The sequence below is a fragment of the Manis javanica genome, chromosome 3 (assembly GCF_040802235.1).
Source record: "Manis javanica isolate MJ-LG chromosome 3, MJ_LKY, whole genome shotgun sequence".
In the NCBI taxonomy this organism is placed as follows: Eukaryota; Metazoa; Chordata; class Mammalia; order Pholidota; family Manidae; genus Manis; species Manis javanica.
This window is the reverse complement of record NC_133158.1, coordinates 41736555-41762533: the sequence shown is the minus strand read 5'-3', so window position 1 is coordinate 41762533 and position 25979 is coordinate 41736555. Positions and strand designations below refer to the sequence as shown.

General features: G+C 49.2%; 1 protein-coding gene and 1 long non-coding RNA gene across 5 annotated transcripts; one reads left to right on the top strand and one right to left on the bottom strand.

Moving 5' to 3' along the window:
- Positions 1-5663: 5663 nt before the first annotated feature.
- On the bottom strand, positions 5664-18652 carry U2AF1 (U2 small nuclear RNA auxiliary factor 1). Of its 3 annotated transcripts, none has more exons than XM_037014613.2 (8): positions 18494-18652; positions 15233-15320; positions 12347-12413; positions 8016-8065; positions 7759-7857; positions 7105-7238; positions 6906-6998; positions 5664-5938 (listed from the first exon to the last, which is right to left on the bottom strand). In XM_037014613.2, exons 1-8 carry the CDS (start codon positions 18535-18537, stop codon positions 5803-5805), a joined length of 711 nt encoding a protein of 236 aa, XP_036870508.1. In that variant the 5' UTR covers positions 18538-18652; the 3' UTR covers positions 5664-5802. The 3 variants fall into 3 exon arrangements, with proteins under 3 accessions (XP_036870508.1, XP_036870507.1, XP_036870509.1); XM_037014612.2 differs by lacking the exon at positions 12347-12413 and adding an exon at positions 11445-11511 and having other exon boundaries at positions 18494-18651; XM_037014614.2 differs by lacking the exons at positions 15233-15320; positions 18494-18652 and adding an exon at positions 11445-11511 and having other exon boundaries at positions 12347-12367.
- Positions 18647-19440, top strand: LOC140848356 (uncharacterized). 2 transcript variants are annotated; one of them, XR_012129100.1, is made up of 2 exons: positions 18647-18827; positions 19171-19440. It is a non-coding gene; the product is annotated as an uncharacterized lncRNA (long non-coding RNA). The 2 variants fall into 2 exon arrangements; XR_012129101.1 differs by having other exon boundaries at positions 18751-18887.
- The last annotated feature ends 6539 nt before the right edge of the window (positions 19441-25979 follow it).

The following is a 25979-nucleotide window of genomic DNA, read 5'->3' as shown; positions in this document are numbered from 1 at the left end:
TGCTGCACTGTTTTCATTCGGGCTCTTGTGCAGCTGCTGGGAACCCTCCAGGAGTGGCTCTGTGCCTCAAAGATGGGGCAGACGGGAGTCCCAGCCTCGGCTGTAGGTGACCTTTGACGCAATTCCTGTGAGGTTCTCACCTGTTTAAAACCATTGTGGAGCCAGGAGCCGTGGGGGAGCTATGGGCAGGCAGTGGGTGAGGGGGGATACAGTGGGGGCAGCCACACTGCTTTAAACCCAGAATTGTGCCTCTGTGAGGAAGTAGCACCTCATAAGGACACCCCTGACCATTCCTGGAGGTGCCCCTTCCGAGGGGAGGCGGCACAGAGCAGCTGACCTGGGGCTGATGAGGCCCTGACACCGATGTGCCCACGATTCGGGACTGCAGGGCACTGCTCTTTTGGGAAGGTGCCCACCTGGGGGCTGGCTCTTTCCCACGCCCTCCCACACCCAGCATAAGGCAGCCACCTGGTGACTGTGCACTCCGTGGACCCAGGCTGTCCTTCAGGCTGGGCTGTCCCAGGTCAAACAATGGTTGGAGGCAGTTACAAGTTCTTAGGCCTTAGAACCCAAATTCATGTTCTCCAATCGGCTTTATCAGTAATAAAGCTGGTAAAGGCCAAAGGAAAAACGTTCACAGAGGTTAAAGGCCAGGAGGCAGCCTTGCCCCTTCTCTGGCATCCCACATCTGACCTGCCAGCAAATCCTATTGAATCTTATTTCAAACATATGCTGGGCACAAGGATATGGAAGAGGCTCACGGGATGGGGGAGAACCCAGAGGGACCCGTCTGCATAGTGTGGTGACCCGATTCCCCACAAAGGCACCCTCAGCCCGGCAGGGAAAGGTGCTCTCACACTGAAGCAACGGTGCTGGAGTAGCTGGACGTCACGCAGTCTCACCCGCACCCACGAAGTGACCGAAGCTACGTCACAGACCTCCGTGGGAAAGGTGAGCCGCCAGAGCTGATGGCGAGGACAGAGCATCAGCAGGAGTTTGGGGAGGCGAAGCTGTCTTAACCAGGATGGTGCTTCAGAAGAAAAGACAGGCACACGGGACCAGGTCACGTTTAAGGACACGTGTTCATCAGACACCACTGAGAGAGGGAGAAGCCGGTCACAAACCGGGACGCATGCAGCACCAGCAAAGGGTCCTCTCCAGGCAGTCTGTGAAGGACTCCTAGGAATCAGTAAGAAAAAGAAAACCACTCAATTTTTAAAAACGGGGCAAACCTTGAACAGGTGCTTCAGAGAGCTGTGCAGACGGCCAACGGCAGCGGGTGTGGGCTCTTGGCCCATCAGGGGTGTGAGATGTAAAGCCGTCGTGGCTGTCACCGTGCCCCCTCCATGGGGCCTTACAGACCAAGCAGACTGCATCCTCGGTGGGCCCCCCAGCTGGCCCTCCCCGGGCTAAGCAGGCCCCCACAGCCGTGAGATGCTCCTTGAAACACGGGGTCAGAACATGCCTCCTCCTGCACAAACCCTTGGCACCACTCAGAATAACCCGCCCTCCGGCCTCCCTGGGCCTCCAGGCCCTGTAAACCACGTCTCCTTCCTGCTCTCCAGCGGCTGTGGCCCGGGAGCTGCAGGTGCGCCGCCGTGTCCCAGCCCCCGCACGGTCCCGAGGCCACGTGACTTGCTTTGACCACTGACGTGTGGAAGGAAGTCCCCGCGTTGCTCTGATCAGATGGCTTGAAGGGCCAGCAAGGGGTTCCTCGCTCTCTGCACCGCAGGCAGGCGCAGTCCTCCTGGGCAGGCGGGGAGGGGACACAGCTCAGAGGGGTCAGGGCTGGTGGCACCGCACAGCCAGCCCACCGGTCCTGCCCCCTGTGCCTCCTCTCCTGTTTTCTCAGCTTCTCGGCTGGGCAGCACCACAGGTTAACCACTCTACGCCCTTCTTACACGGACACATCTCAAGATACAATTCAAATCGTGTGTCCAACAACGTATTCAATGTTGCAAACAAGCTGAGCCAAAGCGAGACCAAATGGCATTCTTTGGCACCCAAATGCGGGTGAAACTCTCAAGCTCAGTGAGGCCACGACACTGCAGTGATTATAATGTGGAGAGGGCTGTTCCCTCCAGGACGGAGAGCCGGGCCAGCTGAGGGTTGAGTGGGCTGTTGGCGGCGGCCGCCTCTGGAGTCGGGGCTTCTCCCTGGGACGTCTGCCTCGTCACTGCTCTAGAGTGACTTGTTTTCAGTACTTTGCTGTGTGAGTCACGCATCTCATGAGAAGTATGGCAGCCAGGGAGCCAGCTAAGAGATGCAACATAAGCACAACTGGGAGTTTAAGAAAACGTGAACAGGACAAATAAATATTTGGGAATTCCTAGAGGAAGTCCCATTTAACTGACACATTCAATATGCCTCTGGATTGCTTGCTAATACTTTATTTAGGGTTTTGCATCCACATTCAGAATCGACTCCCCTGCAGTTTGTCCTGTTTGTGAGGTTTTATCAGTATCATATTCATGTAAACGGTCTGGAAGCTGTTCATTTTCTGATTAGGAAAACAAGTACCACCAGTTTGGGTCAACGAGATGGGCAGATGCTGGGTGTTCCGGGCAGAAGCAGCTGTGCCTGCCCACGTCAGCCTGAGGCCTCAAGAAGCTGCAGCCCCCATGCTCCTCCCCTGCGGTGTTGCAAGCCACAGGGCAGCCGGACCAGGCCGAGGAAGCTAGTGCTCAGGCCGCCTCTGGGCACTCATCATCCCTTCTATTGCTGTGGCTGAAACTGCCTCTGTATTGTCTGTTACTCACACAGGGACAGCCTGGTCAATTCACCCAGTGTTCCCAAAGCTGTTCCTGTTTCCCAAAGGCTATGAGGATGCACTGTGACAGAGCCCAATCCGACAAGGTCCCTCCTGCCTTGGGGCATGGCTGCTACAACATCCCCTGCCTGTCTGGAGTGGCGAGGGAGTCAGACTTCACAGCCAGTCCTTCTGCTCCTTCCAAAGCCTTCATAGACGCCTTCAGAGACTCTGACCCACTTGGCCCCGAATGGGCCCAGACTCGGCCCCAAGCTCCCCGTCTGGTCCCGAGAGTTCTCAGGAGAGGCTGCTTCTGAACCGCCTCCTCTGTCTGGGCAGCCACTGCTCCGGAGTACAGCCTTGCCTGTTTTTGCCCCAAAGGGCCAGCTGGAATATTCTAAATGCTAACCAGCTATTTATTCCATTTTGCTGACTTGTGGTAGGCACATATATGCCTCCCCGAGGGTGCTACCCAAGCCCACGGATGCCAAACCCAGACCAGGGAAAGAGGTGAGGCAGGCACTGTGGGGACATGTTCCTGGGGCCGAGCGGCTGACTCGAGGGCCTCGCTTCCGAGACTGCAGTACGGAAGGCCTCGCCGCGTGTGAGGGGTGCAGACTCAAGTACATGAGGCTGAAGTACCTGGGGCCTCACTCCCAGACTCTCCTTTTGTCTAACATTTTCTGTTGTAAAAATTTCACGTGCTCCTTCACTAAATGGTGAAATTTGAAGAGAGCGATCACAGAACACCCGCTTGGCAGGTTACAAGTCAGACCCTTATGTTGGCCACCAGGTTTGTGTCTTTGGGAAAATTTACATGGTCTGTTCAAGTCCACAAGCCTGGGAACCACTGGGCAAAACAGTGACACTGTTAGGGGGTGCCACCCTCCAGGTCCCCGTGACTTCTGGGCACCAAGACCCCAGCCTGAGTGCCCACAGCGGAGCCCTGGAGGGTAGATGTGCAGTATTATTCAGAACAGGCTCACATGCTTTCTTTCAGTCAAGGCCTTTTTTTTTTTAAGAAATAATTTGCAGTTTTATCCTCTTTTGCTAAATAAGGAATCCTGACTTGAGAAGTGAGGCAGTGGTCATTAACCACTGAAGTTTAAACCCTGCAGTTCATGTCGCCAACCACGCCTCCAATACTAGTGCCAAGGGAGTGAGTATCACGGTGAGGGGGCACTGGTGACTCCACTCATCAGTCACACACCTAAAACTGATCTTTCCTAACTGCCACACACATGCAATCAGTGAGCTTACTGTTCACACCTCACACACCAGAACTGCAAGCAAACCTAGTCCCACTCAAGTCAGCCAAGACGCGGGCCCCTTGTTGAGCTCAGCGCAGCAGCTGCTCCCTGTGCGGTCGCGGTCCCCACGGGCATCGCAGTCAGGACAGGAATGCCCAGGGTGCCGTCTGGGCCTGAGCATGTTACAAATCGGTTATTTTCAGGGGATTTTCTTACCTCTGATGACCTCTCTGGACTCAGGGCCCGTGTGAAAGACACAGCTCGGCACCAGGGCGCCCAGGCTCCTGCACTGGGCTGCTCTGCCCACACAGCTGGCATCCAGTACCTGAGCACCCTCACCCCACATGGCATGCAGGCACTGTTCCTGCTCCTCTTGGTCAGCCAAGTTCAGCGGTACTGTTTACACCACTTCTGACAGGGTTTTCATGTACATTTTAAATAGACTTTCACAGGAAAAGGGAGTTCTAATGAAAGTTAATACAAAGAAAATCTTTGCATATTTCCTCCCCGAGACACAGTGGACATGATGCAATCTGCACAACTTAGATCAAACTTAGGCAGAAAAACTGAAGTGCTGGGACTGACTGTCCAGGGATCTGGAGTTAAAAGGATTTAAACAAGATCACCAACCCAAAATGGCCACTGCTTTCTTCAAACCCACCTACCCACCAGCACAAAAATACATGAAACTTCATCTTAGCAGACCCCAAAACTGAACAAAACTCTTGCTCAGCCACTACAATCACTTTTTCCAATCTCACCACAAAACCACTTTCCTAAGACAAACAGATGAAGCGACGCTTCCTTCCAAACACCCAGGCCTGCAGTTAGGCACAGAGGTATATCCTCCTAGACCAAGAACGGAGATAATGCCCACTCCGAGCTCCTGCTGCTGCCAACAGGACACGGGGCAGATGCTCGCTGATGCTGTGTTGGGGTCCCATGATGGAACACGAATGCCCAGCAGGGCAGGAGACGTGCGTTTGGGGTCCTGTTTGGGTCTGCCTTTAGGCATGACCTTCTCTGCTCCCAGCTGAGGCGAGTGTGACCTGGAACAGGGTGACAGCTCCCTGCACCCAGACTGCTCCAAGCACTCAAGATGCAGACAGTGCAGGGAGCAGTACAGGGCAGGAGGGTGTGCAGAAAGGCCATGTGTGTCACTGCCAGCTGGGATATGAGCTGCACGCTGCAGCATCAGCGACAGTGCGACCCAGAGACAGACAGTGGGTTCATGTCCCACTTACATTCAGGAAGGTGTGGCAGTTCTTGAAAACTAGAAAACTCATGAGTAGACGAAAAAAAACGTAACACTGACGGGTTGACTGACTGCATTTTATCAAGACTGGCTTTCCTACAGATGCCAGCATGGTGCACAGTTACACCTGAGCATTTATTTAAAACTAGGAAGGGTGCACAGCAGGTGCCCAGGCCAGGCTTCACAGCAGCTTGGGGGAGAGACACTGGGTACCTGTCACCACAGACACCAGGTAGGTGGGACTTCTCCCCAGAGGGATTCCCCTCACTGGACGGGTGTTTTAAGTTTAAAAACACACAAAGTGATGATGGATATTGATCGTTACCTCAAGGACGGACGATGTGCAGGCCTGTAAAGGAAGACGGATTTACAGGAAAGACTTCCCGCCAGAAAAAATTTACACCACGAATACTGTATCACTACAAATTTTATTCAGAAACCCATCTTTGTTTTTTTTTGTTGTTTTTTAAAAAAAATTCCCATTATGAACTGGTTTGGTCAATCAATTACAACACTTTCTAGCAGACATACGGTAAAAACGGCATGGCTCAGAATCGCCCAGATCTTTCACGATCTCTTGACCGCCTCCTGTCGCGCTCTCGTCCCCCGCCGCCACCGCCACCACCGCGGCCACGGTCTCTAGACCGAGAGCGACGCTCCCGGGACCGGGACCTGGACCTGTGCCTGCAATGGAGGGAGAGACACAAAGCCATGGCATTCACACCAAGGAGGCAGCAGAAGGCACGGTGCCAATGTTTTACAATGGATTTCACGGAATTAGTGACACTCATGGAAGAGAAACATGCTCACTGAACGGCCGGCGCCAACCGAGGGGCACCCTGACCCCTGTGCGACTGCCAGCGGCAGGCGCCTGGAGGGGAGGACACCCGGGCTGTGGCGGCTGCCTCTGGAGCACCCACTCGAGCAGTCACAGAAATCAAGATTTAAATTTAAGGTGACCTTGACACACACAGGTTCCTCCCCTCAGACGCTCACTAGCAACTGTGTCCATCAGGCCAGTTTTGCAGGGGAGAACGGGGTTCTTTCCCCCCCATGCCTTTTGTTGACAGTAAAACAGAATCACCAACAACGTCTGCATTTGCTGGTATGTGTCTAACAGGAGAGGGATGAGGACCGCTCTGGGGCCTGTGCTTCACCTGAGGAAGAACAAGTGATTCTTTATATTGATGTCTTGGTTTTCTCTGCCCTGTGGCACACGGTTTGCATTTAAACACCAGGACTAGACAGACGCAGGCTGTACCTGATTCTGCTGTGGGCCACAGGGGCCTTGCCAACCCCCTCCCCCCGACATCCACCAAAGGCCCGTGCCCAGATCAACACAGATCAAGACACCCCAACAGAAACACACTGTAAGGGGAGTTATGAGGCCTGAGAAAATTAAATACTGCACGCATGAACCTGATTTTTATGGTTCGTTCCGAAGATCTGATCCCTACCTGAGAAGCAGGAAAGTGTGTACAGGGGAAATTCTTCTTTAAGAAGCCCGTTTTTGTATTTTAAAATATGCACTGCATTCTAGGCAGTGCCTTTTAAAGAACAAAAATGACACTTCAGCCAAGCTTTGCTCAAAAAACGTTCTGGGACCCCCAGAACACAGCCACGTGCCCACCACATACATGGCTGTACTCACTTCTTGCGCCGGCGCCCATACAGCTCCCGCCGCAGCTCTCTGGAGATGGGCTTCAAGTGCATGAAGTTGCAGAAGCCTCCGCGAGTACACTCTCTGTGGGCAAGAACCGACTGCCGTCACGTCACGCCCACTGTCACGTCACGCCCGCCGTCACGTCCCTCCCGCATCCTGATGCCGGGGAAGCATCCCCGACACCTACCCCATCTCATACTGGCGGCAGCAGGCTTCCCTGAAGTCGGTCACAGGGGAGAGCTCGGCATGGATAGGCTGTCCATTAAACCAACGGTTGTTTAAGTCAATCACAGCCTTTTCTGCATCTTCTTCGCGGCGGAACTGAGAAGATGACACAAAAACGGTTGGCACCCACACTGTAGTGACACATTTTCAAATACCGATCCAAGTATGCTTGTGCGAAGTAACTAAGGTGGAATGATGCAGAGCAACTTGAAAACTAAGAGCCTGTATTTACAATTAGATTCATTCTGTGCCGGTCCAACACCACAGTAAATGTCGCCTTGATTTCCAAATTCAATTGGTCAAAAAGAGCAAATGGGATGCTCTGTGTAGGTAATGAAAGTTTAAAAAAACAAACAAACATATACCAGCTTCTGTCCCCCAGTTGAGACAGCTTGTAACCCAAACCTGCAACAATACCCGAGACTGAGAGGACAATGCCCACGGTGCCCTCTATCCTCCTGGCACCCCCAGGCCATGTACGGGCCACAGCCTGTGGAGGCCTGAGCCAGTGCACCCCAGTCCATGAACAGTACTGACCACTGGCGACCACAAGGTTAACAGCTGAGAGTTAAGGCGAGCATCCTTATCTCCACTCCTACGCGTGAACTTTCCCTACCTTGACATACACGTTCCCAACGAGGTGGTCTCCAAGGTTGTCACAGACGTTCATCTCCTCGACTTCACCATACTTCTCCTCCATTTCTGTGAAAACCTCCTGCAAGGAGGAACAGTGGTTTAAGGATCAGAGACTAAAGGTAAGTCAATGAACATAATTCATGTTTAAATATTTTTACTAGTGGAGAAGTTTTAACCCCTTCTGTAATTCTAACTACAGAAGGTAAACAGGTCTATTGGTTTCAAATAGTATCTCACCTCAAAAAACTCATCATAGTGTTCCTGCATCTCGACATCGCTCACAGCGCCTGCAAACAACAGAGGTCTTGCTGGTTAGACAGGGAACCAGGCACACAAGCTCTGTGCTCAAACTCAAACTGCTACAGTGACACATTAGGTTATCTAGAGAGAAACAACAGAGCTGCCTTCTCCCCAAGCACTGGAGATACTGCATCACAGCTCACTGTTAAAATTCTGAAGTGTGGCCAGATTTTTAAATGCCCCTTACGACAGTCTCAATTCTGGCTATTAAAATCACAAGTTTTAATCAGCATCAAAGGGCCACATTTTCAGAAAGTGTGAGGAAAAAGTTGCTCTCAAATTAGTAAATTTTTAAATGAAAATTTTCTTCTTTTTAAGATTTAAAATAGAGGCCAAGTAATCACTGCTTTCCCCTGCTTTATTAGGTTAAAATGAAAACCGAAATCAGGGTAAGTGATTAAGAGCTTATGTTCCTGACTAGTTTCCTTCACAGATTATCAGCCACACAGAATACTATAGAGTTTTCTGATGTGATTAAAACCCAAATGACCATAAAGACTCAGTAGTGTAATTACCAAGTTCAATTACAGTATTTTGAATGTCCTCTGAATGAAGGGAAGGTTACAATGCTTTGTTGAAGAAAGCATTCTTATTTTACGTTCCAAAACTAGTTCTCCAGGTTTATTCTTCATAATTCACATGTACTAAGTGAAATCATGTTCAGTTGTGGGTAGATTTTGCAAATTTACATTCTATCCCCACTGTCATTCTCTCTACCAAACTTTACCATTCAAATTCTAGAGTTCTCTCAACCTAAATCTGAGAAGCCATAAGGCTGGTGTGTCAGTAAACTGATGGTCAGGGAGGCTGCAAAGGCCTGAGCAGCTTCGAGGCTGGGCCAGCTTAGCCTCACTTGTTCCCACCCATGGGCCACACTCCTGGACTGGCAGCCTCATCCAGCATGTGCCACCGAGGGCATCTGGGCTGTGGCACAGGGCTCCCTCCAGACTGTGTGCCTTCGAGCAGCATCCCAGCTCTCTTGATAACCTTGTTAAGTTTAAGGCTAAGAACTTCAAACTTCTGATTGTGAAAATGATTGACATGTGCTTTCTAATCTGTAGTGGGTGGGGTGCTGGCCTCCCTGCATTTTAGGAACTTCTGAATTTCCAGGAATCCAGCTTGCTTTAGAACCCACAGTTTATTGAATGAATCAGGCAACCCCTCCTCCTGACAGCCCAGTCAATTTAAGAGCCATCACGAACGTACTTATCTCCTTCCCTGAGTAGGAATTAACTAAACAACAGAGACGCTAGTCCAGCAAAGCCCAATCCAAAGGGCATATTTTAATGTTCAAAATTAATTTCCTTCTTCACACCAGAAAAAAATGAGAAGAGATAAATGTTTACATGCTCAAAATTTTAGCAGTGATGAGCAGTTCTGGTGATTTTTTTTATCCTGTTACTATGTAACAGATGACTGTATTTCAGCAACTTCTGGAAAGTTGGTTTTGGAAAATGCTTGATACATTTTATCTTCTGCCCTCTGCTTAAATTTTGTTGAGTCAAGCAAAATGACTTGAAAGGCAGAGATGAGTGATTAAAACTGGTCAACTGATAAATCATGTACATGGTCAACTGAAAAATCATGTACATGACTCAATATATATTATTTTTAATTAATACAACTTGAAAAATACCCAGTTTTCTTACAGAAACATTCTTAAACTGGGATTCATATTTCAGGTTAATCCAAACACAAGAGGTTTATTTTTCTACAGATGAAAAGATGTGTTAAAAAGCCAGTCATTTTAGGAAAATGATGAACTGCCTGGTTGAAATTTAATTGGAAAAGTTTGTTGCCAAATGTTTCTATCAACTTAGATTGATTTTCTTCCTAGAGTGCAAACTCAGGACTTCATTTAATTTGTACAATCTGGACCCCAGAATTGGACAATTTAGTATGGCTAAGCTTTGATTTTGTAGCATACGCAAAATCAGAGTACTGTGCATTGCAGATAAAGACACAAAGAAACTAACACGACATTCTTCTGTCAATAAAGCATATGCAGTCCCCACGTAGACCATCAGGGCAAAGGATTATTAATTGTTGTTACTCAGTTATCTACTTTCATTCATTTTTACTCCAGGGCAGGGCTGTACAAAAACTATTTAATAAGTCCATATATAAACATTCCCCTCCACCTCAGTAGGAAGTTTCTTATTTCCTTAAGAAATATAACAAAAACCAGGTGTTTTGAACCAAGGGCTACCAAATAAATCCCACTACCACTAGGTTCAGATAAGAAACTAACTCTCTACTATTTAGGTCAGGATTAGCAATAAAAACCAGTTAGTGTCTTGGCAGGAAAATTTACAAGTACCCCGTGCACAGACATACCTGCCCATGCACATAACCAGGGCGCCTACCAGCTGGCCCCAGGGGGTGCCTGTTGGGGTAATTTTACCCAGTATGGGTCAACCTACAAACTGAGGGGCGCCAGGCCCAGGATACTTGATCTGGGTCTGGGCTGTTCAGGGGTGCCTTGTCAGAGTGCCATCTGTTCATTTTTACAGCTTTGAACAAATGGGTGAATGAGAAGCATCTACCTTTTGATTTGGACCCCTTGAATTTAACAAGAGTCCACAATATTCAGTTCAATTTATCCAGAGGATTAAATTGAATCTACAGCTCAAGAGTTATAAGTTTAAGTTTTAGCTTTCTCGACATTTACAATCGCAGTAATACATAGTCTGTTCTCTAAAAGATACCCCGCAGTAAATGCAATGTGCATAACTGAAATTTAGCATTTCCCACTATGGGAAGAAATTGGTAATGTGCTGAATGCCCGGTTTTGCTCTCTTTCCCCACCAAATGTAATGGACTAGCTCCTGAACTTGGAGATAGTTGGCACAGGGCTGGTGCTGAGGACAATTCAGGGGATCAGTGCAACTCAGAAGGCCCTCACTGGAGAAGCACCTCTGAATGATGCTCTCACAATTACACCATGACCTCGAAATGGAGTCTAAGGAAAAAAGTCTAATAAAACCTGAAAAATATTTTCAGAACAATCTTTTTAAAGTAAAAGAAACTTTCAAATACTGTTGCTTTTAAGAGGGAAGAATGTAACTCCACATTTACTTCCAAGTACATTCTCCCCCTGGGATGACGGTCAAGGTAAATAAGGGAAGAAAGAGCAGCGGCTCCAGGCCGTTGGAGAGGGCATCTTTTCCAGCCACTTTGCTCATTCTTAAATAGGTGGGCAGGAGCCCCAATCTCAAACAGGTTTCCATGGGGTCAGTGGGACAAAAGCTCGCAACACCTCTAGCGAAGGCGGTCCTTGACACTACAGCGGCAGACTGATGGAGTGGACACTGAGCTCTGACACGCAAGCCCAGGGAACCAGGGAAGGAACTTGTATGAACTTACAGCGCAAACCGTCAGCAGACTGGGAAGAGTTTTGAGGGTTACGGTAAATGTTCAAGAGGGCAATGGTCTGAAATACAAAACGCAACAACTTTATATTATGGAAAATTAAATTTAAACACTTAACCGGTTTCCTGTGGCGATCACTTCAGTCAAGACTCAGTGCTGAAAAAAGAGTAAGTTATTTTCTTTTGAAGCAGAGATGTTCTCTTTAGCTGATGGCTGTCTTGGAGCACCCTAACTCTGCGATGACAGAGATTCCATGATATGCTGATATTGTATTTCTGGTAACAGAATGTAAAAACTCTCTATTTCAAAGTTCCAATCCAGTTACGAGTGCAAACAACTTGGGAGACTACTACCAAAATATTCTTAGAGGTTACAGAAAACTTTTAACAAACTGAGAAAGCAAAGTGCCAAACTGATGACAAAACTACTGCATTAGAGAAATACAATAATTACATATCATGAAATCTCCACTTCCTGGAAGAAAAATTGTAATGGTGAAATAAAACCCACACTTATTGGGCAACTTACCTTATTGATTCCTAAATACTCCTAAGATTTTTAATGTTACAGAAAGAACTTAATAAAGCCAGGGGTCCAGTCACTGTAAAGACCAATGATTGGCTGACAATGCTCAAATGTCACATGGCCAGGCCCCTTCTCAGTAACAAATGCCAACAAGAGGCGGCAGCCCAGCCAGCAACCTTCCCTAGCACAGCCTCCTGAACGTGGCCGACTATCAAGTTCTTGCTGTATGCACCAGGGCCTGGGTCCATCGCCTTGTCCTGTTTGCAACAGCTCTATGTCAGCAGCTCAGAAGCCAACACTATTTGTCTCAATTAAGAGTGGGCTCTTTAACACCATTGTTTGAAAAAAATTTCTCCAACTGTGGGACTTACAGTGTGAGCCGTCAGCCGTCTGTGCACTGTTTTGGGGGTTACGATAGATGTTTTGAATCAAGATGGTCTGCGGGGAAAAAAAAATAAAAAGGGGAATTCTACTGGCTGCTGTGCATATATCAGACAATTGCAAAGAGACAACTTGTTTGCAAATGGCTCAATGCTTGTTTGTTGTTTCCCGCAAGCCAGACACTTGTCTTCTGAAGAATACACCCAAACCATCATATTATGAAAACAGAGTTTGAGCAGTGACTTAGGTCAAGTCAGCCAGCAACCAAGAAGAAATTATTTTTGAGTAGTCCCACATTATTGAAGTATTTTAATCCAAGATAAATAATGCAACACTAACGTTTTCTTATACTTCAAGCTAGCAGCCACTAAGATGTAAAAAAATTCACCTTATAATCATATTCCCAATACAAAATTATTTTTAAAAACCAAATGTGTAAGTCAACTGTATGCAGTCCATCAAGCTCTCTGGTCTCGCAGGAAACAGGTGCACCCAATGGGTTTCCTGAGCATCACAGACACATATCACGTTACATTTGCTTGGCAGGACCTCTGTTTACATAATACAATAGCTTAAACATTTGTTCTTTTCCAATCCTTCTTTTAAGGGAAAAATCCTTTTAGCCCTTGTGCTTTAAACTGGATCAGGCAGACTTGAAACCTTACATTGTACCGTTCTTCTTAATATCAAGTTGTCTGAAAAAACAAACCATGTTTAAGTTAGTAGGCTAATATAGTACATGAATCTTAATGTCCACATCACTGCAAGCAGCTTAAAAAGAAACCCACAGAGACTTACAGGCTGAACCAATAAACCAAATGATTTAGGAAAAATGTCTCAACACCTGTCAAAGCCTTCTATAAGTGGTTTCACAGACACCAGTCAGCCCCATTTCTAGTTATGTTTTAGGGGAGAGGCCGTGTAGGTACCCCCCTGGCACAGGCCTGCTGCGGGAAAGGAGTCCCGCTTGGGAGGAGCGCCCAAAAGCCAGACGGCCCAGGCGTGGCATGCAGACCCTCCATTCAGGGCCTGGCATCTTCTCCCAGCTGTGAGCACTGCCCGGAGTCAACTTATCTCAGGCCTTGGAAGCTTCCCAAAGCTGACCTGACTCAATTTTCAGCTGGAATCACAAGTGTGTGACAACTCTGGCGTAAGTTTTACTGAGCCCAGTCACAATAGGAAATTCATTTTTGTTCTCATTCAGGCCATCTGGCAGTGGCTGTTTAATTAAAGGGAGCAATGCAGTTCCACTAAAATCAGGGGTGGGCAGGACCACCTAAAACCAACCACCCAACCAGGCAAATCCAAGCATGATACCCATGTTCACACCTACAACTCACCCACCCAACTGGATGGAACCACCGCCCTGTTTTGCCCACATACTCATATTAACTGCTGAGGTAGTCATGGACCCAGAAAGAAAACAAACCAAGCATCTCTGGGGTAGCTTAGAGAAAACTTCTGTAAAGGGACAATTTCTCAGCCCAACACCTGGTACATCTCCAAGTAATGCCCCTCCAATCAAAGAATTCAGTGGCCACTTAAGATGCTTGGTTACTGCCCAATCTACAGCCACTGGATTGCTGGGGAGATTTGGTTCATGAGTCAAAGCACTTAAAAAAAAATTTACAGTAAGCAGACAATTTAAAGCAAGTTCTCCAATACTTTGAAATTCAAAGAACAGATATATTCAAAACCATTAAAAGGCAGATTCTTGTTATACTAACCATTTGGCCATCGGGGTAGTGGGGGAAGGAAGCCATCACCACCCCTTCTAAAAATACATTAAACTATGGGGTTTTCTATGGGCTTAAACTAGAAAATACTAATCTCTCTTTCTTACAGCAATTGGCTGATTTTCCTAAATACTTATAGTAAAACATAATGTCTGCTCTGTTAGGAGTTTAAAACATGAACAGAAAGATGTGCGCTCCAGGGCAGAGTCCAGCAACTTCCAAGGGCCACACAAAACAGTGACCCCATGGTTCAGCGGCTCACACCCAGACCTTAGGGCTGGCTAGGAGCTGCTCAACAGACCTCAGTCTAGAAAGACCAATATGTAGATTTTTCTAATTCCCAATGTTTGGGTAAACATGGGCGGGGTCTTCTGTTCCTATGAGAGGTGCTTTCCCCCTTTCATTTGTCAGTGATCATGCATGGGTGCAAACCCCTGCCTTTTCTTCAATTAACCAAAAGTAAACATCAAAAATCACTATTTTTGATTGATCTGAACTCACAACAGAGCTAAGCCCAAGAGAACAGGTACTGGTCTATGAGCTGAACGGAATGGCTACAAATAACAAAATAAATGTCCAATGTTAAGTTTAATTTTTAATGTTTCTGTGTTACAATGCAACTTGCTGTTCCCTCAACTAGAGATCTATAGAGGACATACCCAGGAGAACCAGGGACCCAAGTGCACAGCATGGTGGGTCTGCTGACAGGCCACCTCTACTGCCTGGAGAGGGCAAAGGGCAGAAAGCCCGCTCTGCACCTACCGGAAAGAGTGGAAAGAGGCCACGTCAATGCTGGTGTGGCTGCCCCTCTGGACCCATGTCTATTAGAGGGGCAGGGAAGGTGACAAGGCAGAGAGTGCCAGTCACAGCCAACATGCAAACGTTAAAACCTCTTTTTAAAGTTTTTAAAAAGAACTTTGAAGAGGAACTGGTGCTCTCATACATTCTACTGTGGGTGGTTCACCTGCCTCATTCCCATTTAAATAAGACATTCACTTATGAACACGAGTGGAAAATAAAACACCTAGAGAAAAAAAGTGACCTGCTTAACACATGGGAATTATTAACTGCCTCTGTAAAGTACATGAAGTTTTGATAATTTACATGAAAACAGAAAAAAAAAAAGAAAAACAAACAAACCTGGCTAAAGGTCGGTTTATTGTGCAACCGAGAGCATCTGTCTCCATGACGACATGCTCCAATTTTGAAATAAAATGAACAGTTGACTCTGTAAAGGAAAATAAGAGCTGATTATTTTCCTGAGACAATAACCAACAGAAGGAGATACATAAGCATGATATAGGCTATCAAAGTATTCTTCTTTTACTTCACAAAAACATAGGTATGTGGTTTTTTATTGGTGGCAAGACCCTCCCCCTTCCAGTGGTTTAGGACCACTTAGCTTCACTTGGCTCACTGCAAATACACCGCTGTCAATGCAAAGGGCTCTAATTCTACCCATTCCTTCTCTTTCAAACCCCCTCCTTTCAACTACTTTCACTGATCGCTTGTTTTCTCTTGAACATGTATTGAATGAGTCTAAGACTGAATTTCACTTAGAATCTCTGTTCTCTAGTCTTCCCCTCTCTCAAAGACACCAACGCAGTGCAGGGAGGGTCAAGATCCGGACTCTGCTACTGGCTGAGTGGGTTGGAGCAAGCCACCCACCTCTCTGGGTCTCAGGGGCCATCTATAAAATGAGGAAAATGCCAACCTGGCATTATCCTGAGGATTGGACATAATGCACGGGAGCCTCCTTCACAGTGCTCATTAAATGCAATTACTTAAATAAAAAAACAAACTCTAGCTCCTCTCAACAATGACACTAGACCAATAGCAAACATCCAAAAATAGGCCTAAAGTAGTAATTCTCTTGGTTTAAATACACTTGAGAAGACCCAGTAGGGAACTCAACCTGCCTGTAGAACTATCTAAGGTCATCTTCTGTCACCAAAGAAAAGCCATCCCTTAATACTGTTAAATACTCAGACAATTCAGATCAAAATTAGCAATCCAGCCAGTGTAACAGCAGTACCAGGTGGCTTGGAAGATCTGTGATGGATTATGAAATCTTATTAGATGGGTCCCATTCAAATTTAGACTTGCAGAGGCAGGAAGGTTACCCTATAGATTCATTTTTTTAGCAAGTGCCATGTTTAGGTAGCCAATCCAGAGGTAAGACTGAAGGATCTCAATGAAATCTGATGGACCATGAAGATCAAACTAGCTATTAATTTATTATTAGTTAGCAATAAAGATGAAAACACCTGAATTTATCAGGAGAGGAAAATAATTATTATGTATTTACTTGCAAACTTTTAGATCTTAGTTTAGATCATCTAACTTGTATATATATAACATTATGTCTTCAGGGAGTCCACTCAAAAAAAAAAAAAAGAGTTTACTTAAAAAATACCCAGAATGGGCAAAATCCCTGCCTGAACAAATTAATATCCAACTATTCTATGGAATTAAAACAGTCCTTGTTACTGCACTTCCAGAAATAGCTTTCATTTCATACTGTCCAGTTAATGATTGAGTTTAGTGTATTAGTCCCGACTTTTCTAGCAATAAACTTCAGTGATGTTTATTAAACTACTGAAATAAAACAAAAAGATATAAAAGGTGTGACTATTACATATTAGAAAGATTAATCTATAATTGCACTTAGAAAATGTCCTTAATGTTGAAAGTATAATTTACCTACTTTTAATTTGTAGAGACATATTTTACCTCTAGCTTAAAAGTTACCAAGAATCATCATCATCACTTTTTAGGAGTTGATATTGGTTTCTTGGCAACTAAAACCCCCATCTCCCTAAAATGAGAATATGAGTAACCTGGATTAAATAATCTAGTCCTGAAATAAAGTCATGACTTCTACCATATAGCTCTGACAGGCTGAAATGTGGTTATGTATAGCAGGAATATAAAAAATGTTATTGGAATAAAGTTCTGAGTTTTATAGAATAAGAGTGAAGATACCACCTGATACATAGCTTTTTACAAGAACAAGGAAAATAAACCTCATGGAGCAGAAAACAGGACCCATAGGAAAATAAGCTAAAGGGTGAAATTATCCACACATGTACTTCGGCTTATGCTCAGAGAAGCCTCTTTTCCCAGCACATCTGATCCATTCATTCAAGATCATGTTTCAAAGCACGTTCCCCCAAATGCCTTCTCTGCGAGCCCACAGCATCCAGGGAGCACACCCCTTCCACAACAGTTTACACGTTTTGTTTTTTTTTGCATTTAAACCCCTTTCAGTTAAATTTAACGCATAGAGGTATCTTTTACAGGACAAGTATCCCTTCTCTCCTTGAATTCCTTGAGAACAAGATCTAGATTTTATCCACTTTGAGTCCCCAGAAATTGGCTTTGGCATGACATCCAATAAATACTTCTAGAGTGATTATGACTTTCTCTTGTGATTTTTGCTAAGAAAAAATATAACCCCCTCTCCAAGCAACACAGGAGAGTCAATCACGTGTAAGACATTTTACCAGACTGCACCCTGTAAAACAGAAACAACTTAAATAGCGTTTGAAAAAGTGGTATGAAACATTGTGACAAACTTAGGGTTTCCCGTTACGAACGTATATTCACATAATTCTTGTACAACTGTGAAGAACGCCAAGATGGTACACTGTTCAAAAAGTAGATCAAGCCAGATGCTTAGTCTTTAGATTTTCAAAGTAAGAATTATCTTCCAAATGTCCGAAAACATTTCCGGTAGTCTAAACTTCAATCCACTGGAAATGAATACATGCCAAGGTGACGAAATAAAATTTAAAAAATTTTACCTTTAACCCGATTGGGGAAGGCATGCAATCTTTAAAAGGGCGGGGAGGATACCTTTTTCCATATATTTGAATTGTACATCTTAAAAGCAGCCTACGTCTTTTATGACTACTTAACCCAGTCCAATCAAGGGTTCTTATGACCGGCCCGATCATAGCTTAAACACGCAAAAGGCTTGTTAAGCGGATACAACCCTAACAGAACCTTAAGTTACCTAACGGCTTAACAGGGGCGAGGTTTGTACCCCAGCGTACCCTACTCGACACTGAAGGCTCAAAGTTGGAGAACCCGGTTAATACTGACAACTTCAGCACAACTCGAGACCGCTTCCGAGAGCCGGGGGCGCGGGCCCGGAGTCGCCCACAGGCGAGCGGGCCCCGAGGAACCCCAGTCCACCGAGACCGCGCCGCGCCGCCGAGCGGAAGCCCGCCGCCCGCCCGAGAGCCCACGAGGCGGCGGCGAGCGGCTTCCGAGGCCGGAAGGGCCGCCGCGCCCCTCCCCCGCCCGCCTGCCCGCCGCAGCCCCGGCCCCGCCGCCGCGCCCGCCCGCGCTCGCCCGTCTTCCCGGCCCGAGCCCCGGAAGGCGGTTCTCACTCACTTGTCTTTCTCGGTGCCGAAGATGGACGCCAAGTACTCCGCCATTTCCCACCCGCCGCCGCCGACACTGCTGCCGACGCCGCCGTCCCTGCCCGACGCCCGCGGGACACGTCACGGACGCGACGACGCTCTCCCGCTCCGGCGGCGTGTGGCTCTGCCCAATCGGGCGAGGCGCTGTCTCCGCGTGGGCGGGACTTGGAGCGCGCAGGCAGTGCCGCCCTCTCCGCCACGGAGCCGCGAGCCGCCCGCCGGCACCTTCTGCCGGTGCCCGCCTCGGCGAGCTGCGCGGGCCAACCGTCCCGGGGGAAGTAGGCGCGGAGGAGAAGCGGGCGCGGGTGGGCATCTCCGCGCAGGCGCCGGGGCCGCTGGCGGGTTCCGCGGGCGCCCTCCTGCAGGTGCTTGCTTTCCGGGGGGCGTCGTCTCCCGAGCCCCCGCCGCGGGCGAAGATGCCCGCCCCTGCTGCCCTCGGGACCGTTCTCGGGAAGGCCCGACGGGTTTCGGAGGGCGGTGCCCGCAGAGCCGTTGCCGCAGTGGGCCTGGGGACACCGGGAGCGCCCGGGGCGCGCTCTCGTTGAAATCCCGAGCTCGGGTCACAGACCGAGGGAACGCGAGGCCCTGCCGCTCCAGACGTGGCCATTTCCAATTTTTCTAGCTTATTTTGTTTTTATTTTTTTGAAGCAAGAAGATACGGTTTGAGTCCCTCCTTTTCATCCGCCTTGCGCTTTTGCCTGTGACCATCCAGCTGGAGGCCGCTGCCCCGAGCGCTTTCCTAGCAGTCATGCCGCCAATAGCCTGCTAGCCTGCGTGCGCTCTTTAGTACAGGGGACAAATGCATCCTGCTTTGCAACATAAGGGCCTTGATAATTAAATAGATGAACAACACCGGTTTTATTCTGGGATGAAGACTGCACAAAAATAAGTTATCCTGGAATAAATGTTTTAATATTTTGGGAGTCTGTAGTGTGTTCAAGTTTGATATAGAACAGGTTTGAAAATGGGTGGATGTGAAGACATGATAATCCTATGCTTATGTAATCTCAAGCCGCTGTGAGGCTCCCTGGGGTTCCTTTGGACACAATTTGAGAACCACCGTAGGTGGTGGGTATCGGGGAATTTCAAGAGGGAGCTGTTTTCACACTGGTGCTTTAGAAGGATCACCCAGGGCTGTGTGAAGGATGGTGTGTTAGTTTCCTATTGTTGCCGTACTGAGTATCTCAGTTCTGCAGTTCAGAAATCTGGTAGTCTCCAAGGCTTCTCCACCCTGGACCCCTCAAGGCTGCAATCAAGGGGCTGGCCAGACCCGACTCTTGGGGGGCTCCAGGGAAGAATTGTTTTCAGGCTCACTCAGGTTGTTGGTAGGACTTGAGGCCGTGTAGTCAAGAGGGCTGAATTTGCTATTTCCTTGCTGGCAGTGGGTCAGCTTCTAGGTGCCACCTGTGCTGCCTGGCTTACGGCTCCCTTCAGAGACTGGGTTGTGTTGTTCTCATGCTTTGGGCCTCTTGTCTCGTCGACCTTTGCCTCTAGTCAGGGGCATTGCTCTGCTTTTAAGGGCTCCAGTTACTAGGCTGGGCCTACCTGCATAGTCCTGGATAATCTCCCCACTTTAAGGCCTGCAACCTTCGTTACATCAGTGGAGTCTCATCATTGCAGTCCTTATCTGGGTGTTTGATTGGATAACCAAGGACGAGACTCTCAGGGGGCATGTCATCAGAGTCCTGCCCGGATGTGAGGGGCACAAGAGCAGGGGTGAGAAGGGGTTAGAGGAGGAGGTAGGCAGGGGAGAAGTGAGGCCTACTTAATTTAGGTAAGTGTGTTTTCTTGGGGGCAAACAGTCCATATTTTGTCAGATCCCCAAAGGGGTCTTTACCCTCAAAAGTTAAGAGGAATTCCACGCCCTTGAGGGTCCTGGAAGTTGCCTGCTGGTTAAGAACCCCAAGTATTGCAGAAAGCAAGTTGCCTGCTGGTTAAGAACCCCAAGTATTGCAGAAAGCAGGTTGAGGGCCACAGACCAAGGAGCAGCAGTGCTGGGGGCCAGTGCAGTTGTCAGAACCCTGGGCTGCAAGTTACACCACGGCTACTGTGATGGGCTGAACTGTGTCCCCCTGAATTCATGTGTGGAAGCCCTCACTCTCACATCAGAATGTGATGTGGAGGTGGGGTCTTGAGAGAGGTGAGTTAAAATGAGATGTCTAGGGTGGGCCCTGATCCAATCTGACTGGTATCTTTATAAGAAAAGGTTATGAGAAGGGTGCACACGGGGGGACACGGGGGTGGGCTTGGGGACAACCACATGAGGACACGGGAGGTGGAGTCTCTACGCCCAGGAGAGAGGCCTCAGAGGAACCAGCCCTGCCCGCACCTGGGTCTTGGATGTTCAGCCTGCAGGACGGAGAAAGAATGAATGTCTGTTGTTTAAGCTGTGTGTTCCTGGTGCTTCAAAGGGATTGTAAGGAGCTCGGACGATTCACCTCATTGCTGGGGGAGCTGGTTTGCCAGCTCTGATGCCACCATACATACCATCCAGCAGGAGCTGAGGGGGAGTGGCCCTGGGGGGTGGTGGTTCTGGCCTCCTGGGAGATGGGGTTATCTTTGTATGACCTCACCTCACCTGTCCTACCTGCCTGCCCCTGGGTCCCCACAGGCAGAGGACACGTTATGACCCATCCACGGCTTTGGGACTTGGCTCTGCACCTCGATTCGGCTCATGAAATGTGAGAGGATATAATGCCAGCTACATCTGAAAGAGCAGGTTTCAGGTGTCTGCTCCCTGCTGATGGGGCCCTGCATGAGAACCACGTGGGACAGGCTGACCACACCTGCAGCTGGAATCAGCCACCAGGGGCCCTGCAAGCAAGGGAGCTGGGAGGATATTTGTTTCTGGAAGCCACTGAGGTTTTAGCGTTGTCCCATAGCATCCCTGCAGGACAGATGACTGATGCAGCGTATGTGTGAGTGGCCTATCAGACGTTCAAGTTGAAATGACCAGCAGCATTAATACATAGCAACAAACTGCCAGGTGGAATGTTCTGTGATGATGGAAATGCCCAACATCTGTGCTGTCCAAGGACATGATGGCCACTGGCTGTTGTGGCTTTTGGGCACTTGGAATGAAGCTAGTGTGATTAAGGTGCCCGATTTTAGATTTTATTTAATTCTAATTAATGTGCATTTAAACATAAGTAGCCACATGTGGCTACCGACTGCTATACCAGACAGCACAGGTGTGTAAGCATCTGAAGTTCAGGGGAGGGGCCCAGGTGAGTGACATCCTTGGGATTCATTCATGTGTATACAGTTAGCATATATATACGGAACCCTGGAGCATGTATACACAATTGTAGTTCAAGTGTGTTTTCCTGGGGGAAACAGTCCATAATTTTGTCAGATCCCCAAAGAGGTCTTTACCCTCAAAGTTAAGAGGAATCCCAAGCCTTGAGGGTCCTGGATGTTGCCTGCTGGTTAAGAACCCAATTATTGAGAAAGCAGGTTGAGGGCCACAGACAAAGGAGCAGCAGTGTTGGGGGCCACAGCAGGACCCCTCAGAGGAGCCTGGGCAGTGAGCAAGCCAGAGTCAGGAAGCCAGGTGTGGATAAAATGAGAGTTCCTGTGGCCAGGATTCTCACCTGACTGTGGTTGACTAGCTCACTGCACACATGGCTGTTAACTCTTTAAAAAGAGCTCTGTCCAGTGCTCTGGGCACGACACAGTGGCAGGGCTACAAGGCTGCAGGAGAGCAGAGCAGAAGCTGGAGTGGTGGCAGCACCGAGGACAGAGGCCCAGAGGACGGCTGTGCGGGACGGCTGTGCAAGACGACTGTGCAGAGAGGCCCGGAGGGTGGCTGTGTGGGGCGGCTGTACGGCAGAGGGGCCCAGAGGCAGAGACCAGCTTGCTGCATGCAGACTTGCTCTGAGTGAACCGAATTTTAGTGACTGAACTGCCACCTGGAAATAAAGTTGGGTATAACCCTTTCACCCCAAGAACGTTTTGCTGTCAATTTCTTTGGTCACATTGAATCCATAGTGAACTTGCCTGGGGCTGAAACCCATTGGCAAGACACTAGGGGACTGGATGGTCTCAGAAGCAGCCTCACAGCACAGGTGGCAAGATGTGGTCAGGAAGCAGGCGGTCAGGAAGCAGGCTGTGCAAGAAGCAGGAGCTTGAGTCATTGTGCTTGGGCGGGTGCTGTTTGCTGAGCCCCAATGTGTGGATGAATCCACTTGTTTGAATAGCATCTCTTTTGGCAGCAGAGCATCCCCCAGCTGGGGAAGAGTTGGATCAGCAAACCAGAACCCTCGCTTAGGCAAAGCAGGGACTCAAGGGTGAGGGCAGATAAGTGACAACTCAGATGCCAGTCCAGCAGGTAGCACTGCATCCAGAGGGTGCAGCAGCAGGACGCGGGCCAGGGAGGGAAATAGGGGGTTATCTGTGGGGTCTCTGGGAGAAGTGGCAGAAGCAGAGAAAGGTCGGTGGGTGGGAGCTGAGCCAAAGTGCAAGGCTGTACAACAAGGAACTGATGTGAGAGTGCCCTTCATCCCTTTGTCCATCCATCCGTCCACCTATGCATGCATCCCCCCGTCTGTCCATCTGTCCTCACATCCATCCATCTGTCCATCCACTACCTGATATTTGGGGGGCATATCTGATCTGCCAAATTCAGAGGCAGGCGCCCAAACTGGAAGACAGATCTCCGCTTTCAAGTCCGCCAGACACACCTTGAGTTCAGCATGTCTCCAGCTAATCTAACAGCCACTGGCCACTGTGTTCACCCCCAGACCTCCTGCTCAGCATGTAGGCCACGTCAGTCGTCCAGACCAGAGGTCCTCGCGGTTGTCCTTGCTTGTCTGGTTCCCTTCCTCTCGCACCCATTCCAGCTTCTCTCACTGGCCTCTGCGTGTGGCCGTGCGCTGGTGTGCCTGGGCCGCAGGAGGATCTGTACTGTTGCCCCGGTCCACTCAGGCTGCTGAGACCACGCACGGGCTGTGGCTCCGATGCTCATTTCTCACCCCGCTGGAGGCTGGGAAGTCCAGGATCAAGATGCTGGCCGACCTGGTTCCTGGTGGGGCTGTCCTCCTGGTTTGCAGATGGCTGTCTTGTGTGTTCTCATATGGCAGAAGCAGGGGGGGGGGGGACAGGCTCTCTCACGTCCCTTACAGGGGCAGTAATTCAATGGTGAGGGCTCCACCCACCCTTAGGACCTCGTCTCCTCTTGAAAACCCTGCCTCCAAATACCATCACATTGGGTATTAAAAAAACAAAGCTCAAAGTGTCATCACTTTAAGGCCCCACATCAGTAAACCAAGACTTAATACTTAACCTAACTACAGTTTCAACTCCTGCCCCAGGAATGTAGCCTTTGACCAGTCAAACTGGAATTTCCTGGTCGGTGGTAGAACCGTAGACCCTTTCCTTCCCCTGAGGATGGTGACCTTGTCTAAAGCAATATATCCCTTGCTAATAAATTAATTTTTTTCTGCCTCCCTGCCTTTAAAATCTGTCCAGTTTGTGCAACCCCTCAGAGCTCCCCTCGGCTTGGTAGACGAGATGCTGCCCAATTGATTCATGAATCATTGAATAAAGCCAATTAGATATACAGATTTACTCAGTTGAATTTAGTTTTTTAACAGGGGATTAGGGTTTTGACACAGGAATTTTGGGTAGATATATTCAGTCCACAACAGCCATCTCCCCCTTTTCTTTCCCAGTGGGCTGTTCATCCTCTGACAGGCTCTGCAGAAGATGCACATTTGCCCTGTCACTCCCTGCCTGGAGCCCTCTGTGGCTCCCGAGCACCTGGGCTTGGCAAGGCCTCACATGTGCTGCATCTGCTGCTCGGCTGCCCCCCTCCCTTCAACACCCCGCTGGTCCTTTGAGACTGTCCGCAGCCTCAGGCCACCTTTCCTGCTGGGGCCTGGCTCACTGGCTTCTCACAGTTCTCCCTCCTCGCCTGCAGACCTGGATTTGAAACCCTGCTTTGCCGCTCCAGCAGCATCTGTGGTGCCTCAGTCCGTTCAGGCTGCCTTAACAGATCAGCAAACCAGAACCCTCGCTGGAGCCCAGACGGGGACTCATGAACAACAGACATTCCCTCCTCACGGCCCTGGAGGCCGGGGTCTGAGAGCAGGCAGGTCTGAGAACCAGGCGCCTGCGGCTCCCATGTCTGTGAGGGCTGCTTCCTGGTTCCCTCTTCCCATGACCACCTTCTCCCTATGTCCTCACGTAGGGGCAGGCACTCCCTGGGGTCCTTTTCACAAGGGCCCCAACCACCCTGAGGCCCCTCGCTCATGACCCCGTCCCCTCCCAGAGGCCCGCCTCCTGACACCATCACCTTCGGGGTCAGGGCCTCAGCATAGGAATTTTGGGAGGACACATTCAGTCTGTGGCATTCTGCCCCCAGCCCCCAAAATTCATGTCCTTCTTAGCACCAAACACACTCACCCCCACCCCAGTTGCCCGAAGTCTGACTGGAATGAGGTCCCCTGGTGTCCATGGCCCCTCCTTTGACACCTCCCTGCCCCCAGGCCTGCACAGGTAGGCCTGGCCTGAAGTCTGAGGCCAGAGGCTCATTTCAATCTCACCTACATCAGGTCTGGGTGAGTCTAGGTACATTCACCCCAAGGCTGATTCCTCTCCTGTGTCACCAGGACAAGTCGTGTGCTTGCTGAATACAGTGGTGGGGTGGCACAGGCCCGTCCCAAAGGGAGCAGTCATAAAGAAGGAAGGGGTCACAGGGCTGGGCAAATCACAGCAAAGTCCATGAGAGTTTGAGGCTTGGGAATAATCCTCCTTGGCTGGAAACTCTGCCCTCCCGACTGCTGGGGCAGGGGTCCTGCACCCAGGCTTTGCTGGGCAGGGGTTGTGCCCCTAAGACTCTGAGTGGCCCTGCCCCCATGATTTTGGGTGTCCCCACCCCTACGGCATCTCGGCCTGGCCCTGCCTCCACAGTGGCTCTCTGGGATTGGGGTCCTGAGCCTCAGCTCTGCCTGGAGGCTCTGTCCTCTGAAATCTAGGTGGAGAGACAGCCATGCCCCACGGCTCTGCTTGGGGAGGCCTGTGCTGTACCTGGGTCGGCCGAGAGGCTGGGCCCTGGGGTGCGTGGGGGCAGCACAAACTGAGGTCCCCAGGTGCCTGTGGCCCTCCCTTTGACACCACCTGCCCCCAGGCCTGTGCAGTCTGCCTGTGATGGGAACAGCTGCCCCGACCATCTCCAAATCCCATTTTCCCTCCAAATACCAGCACACTGGTGGCTAGTGTAGCACATGGGTGTAACCTGCTCTGGACGCAGTTTCCATCCATTAACTGCATCCATGATGCCTGCCTTGGGGAGTGGTCTGGGCCCAGAGCCCGGTGTTCCACAGCTGCTCACTGGACCACAGCTGCTGCTCCTTGAACGCACTCTGACCCTATGTGACAGCTCTCTCCTGCTAGGCTGTGGGCTCTCCCAAGACCCTGAGTCTCTCTCTTCCTTGATTCCCTGGTGGAACAGACCC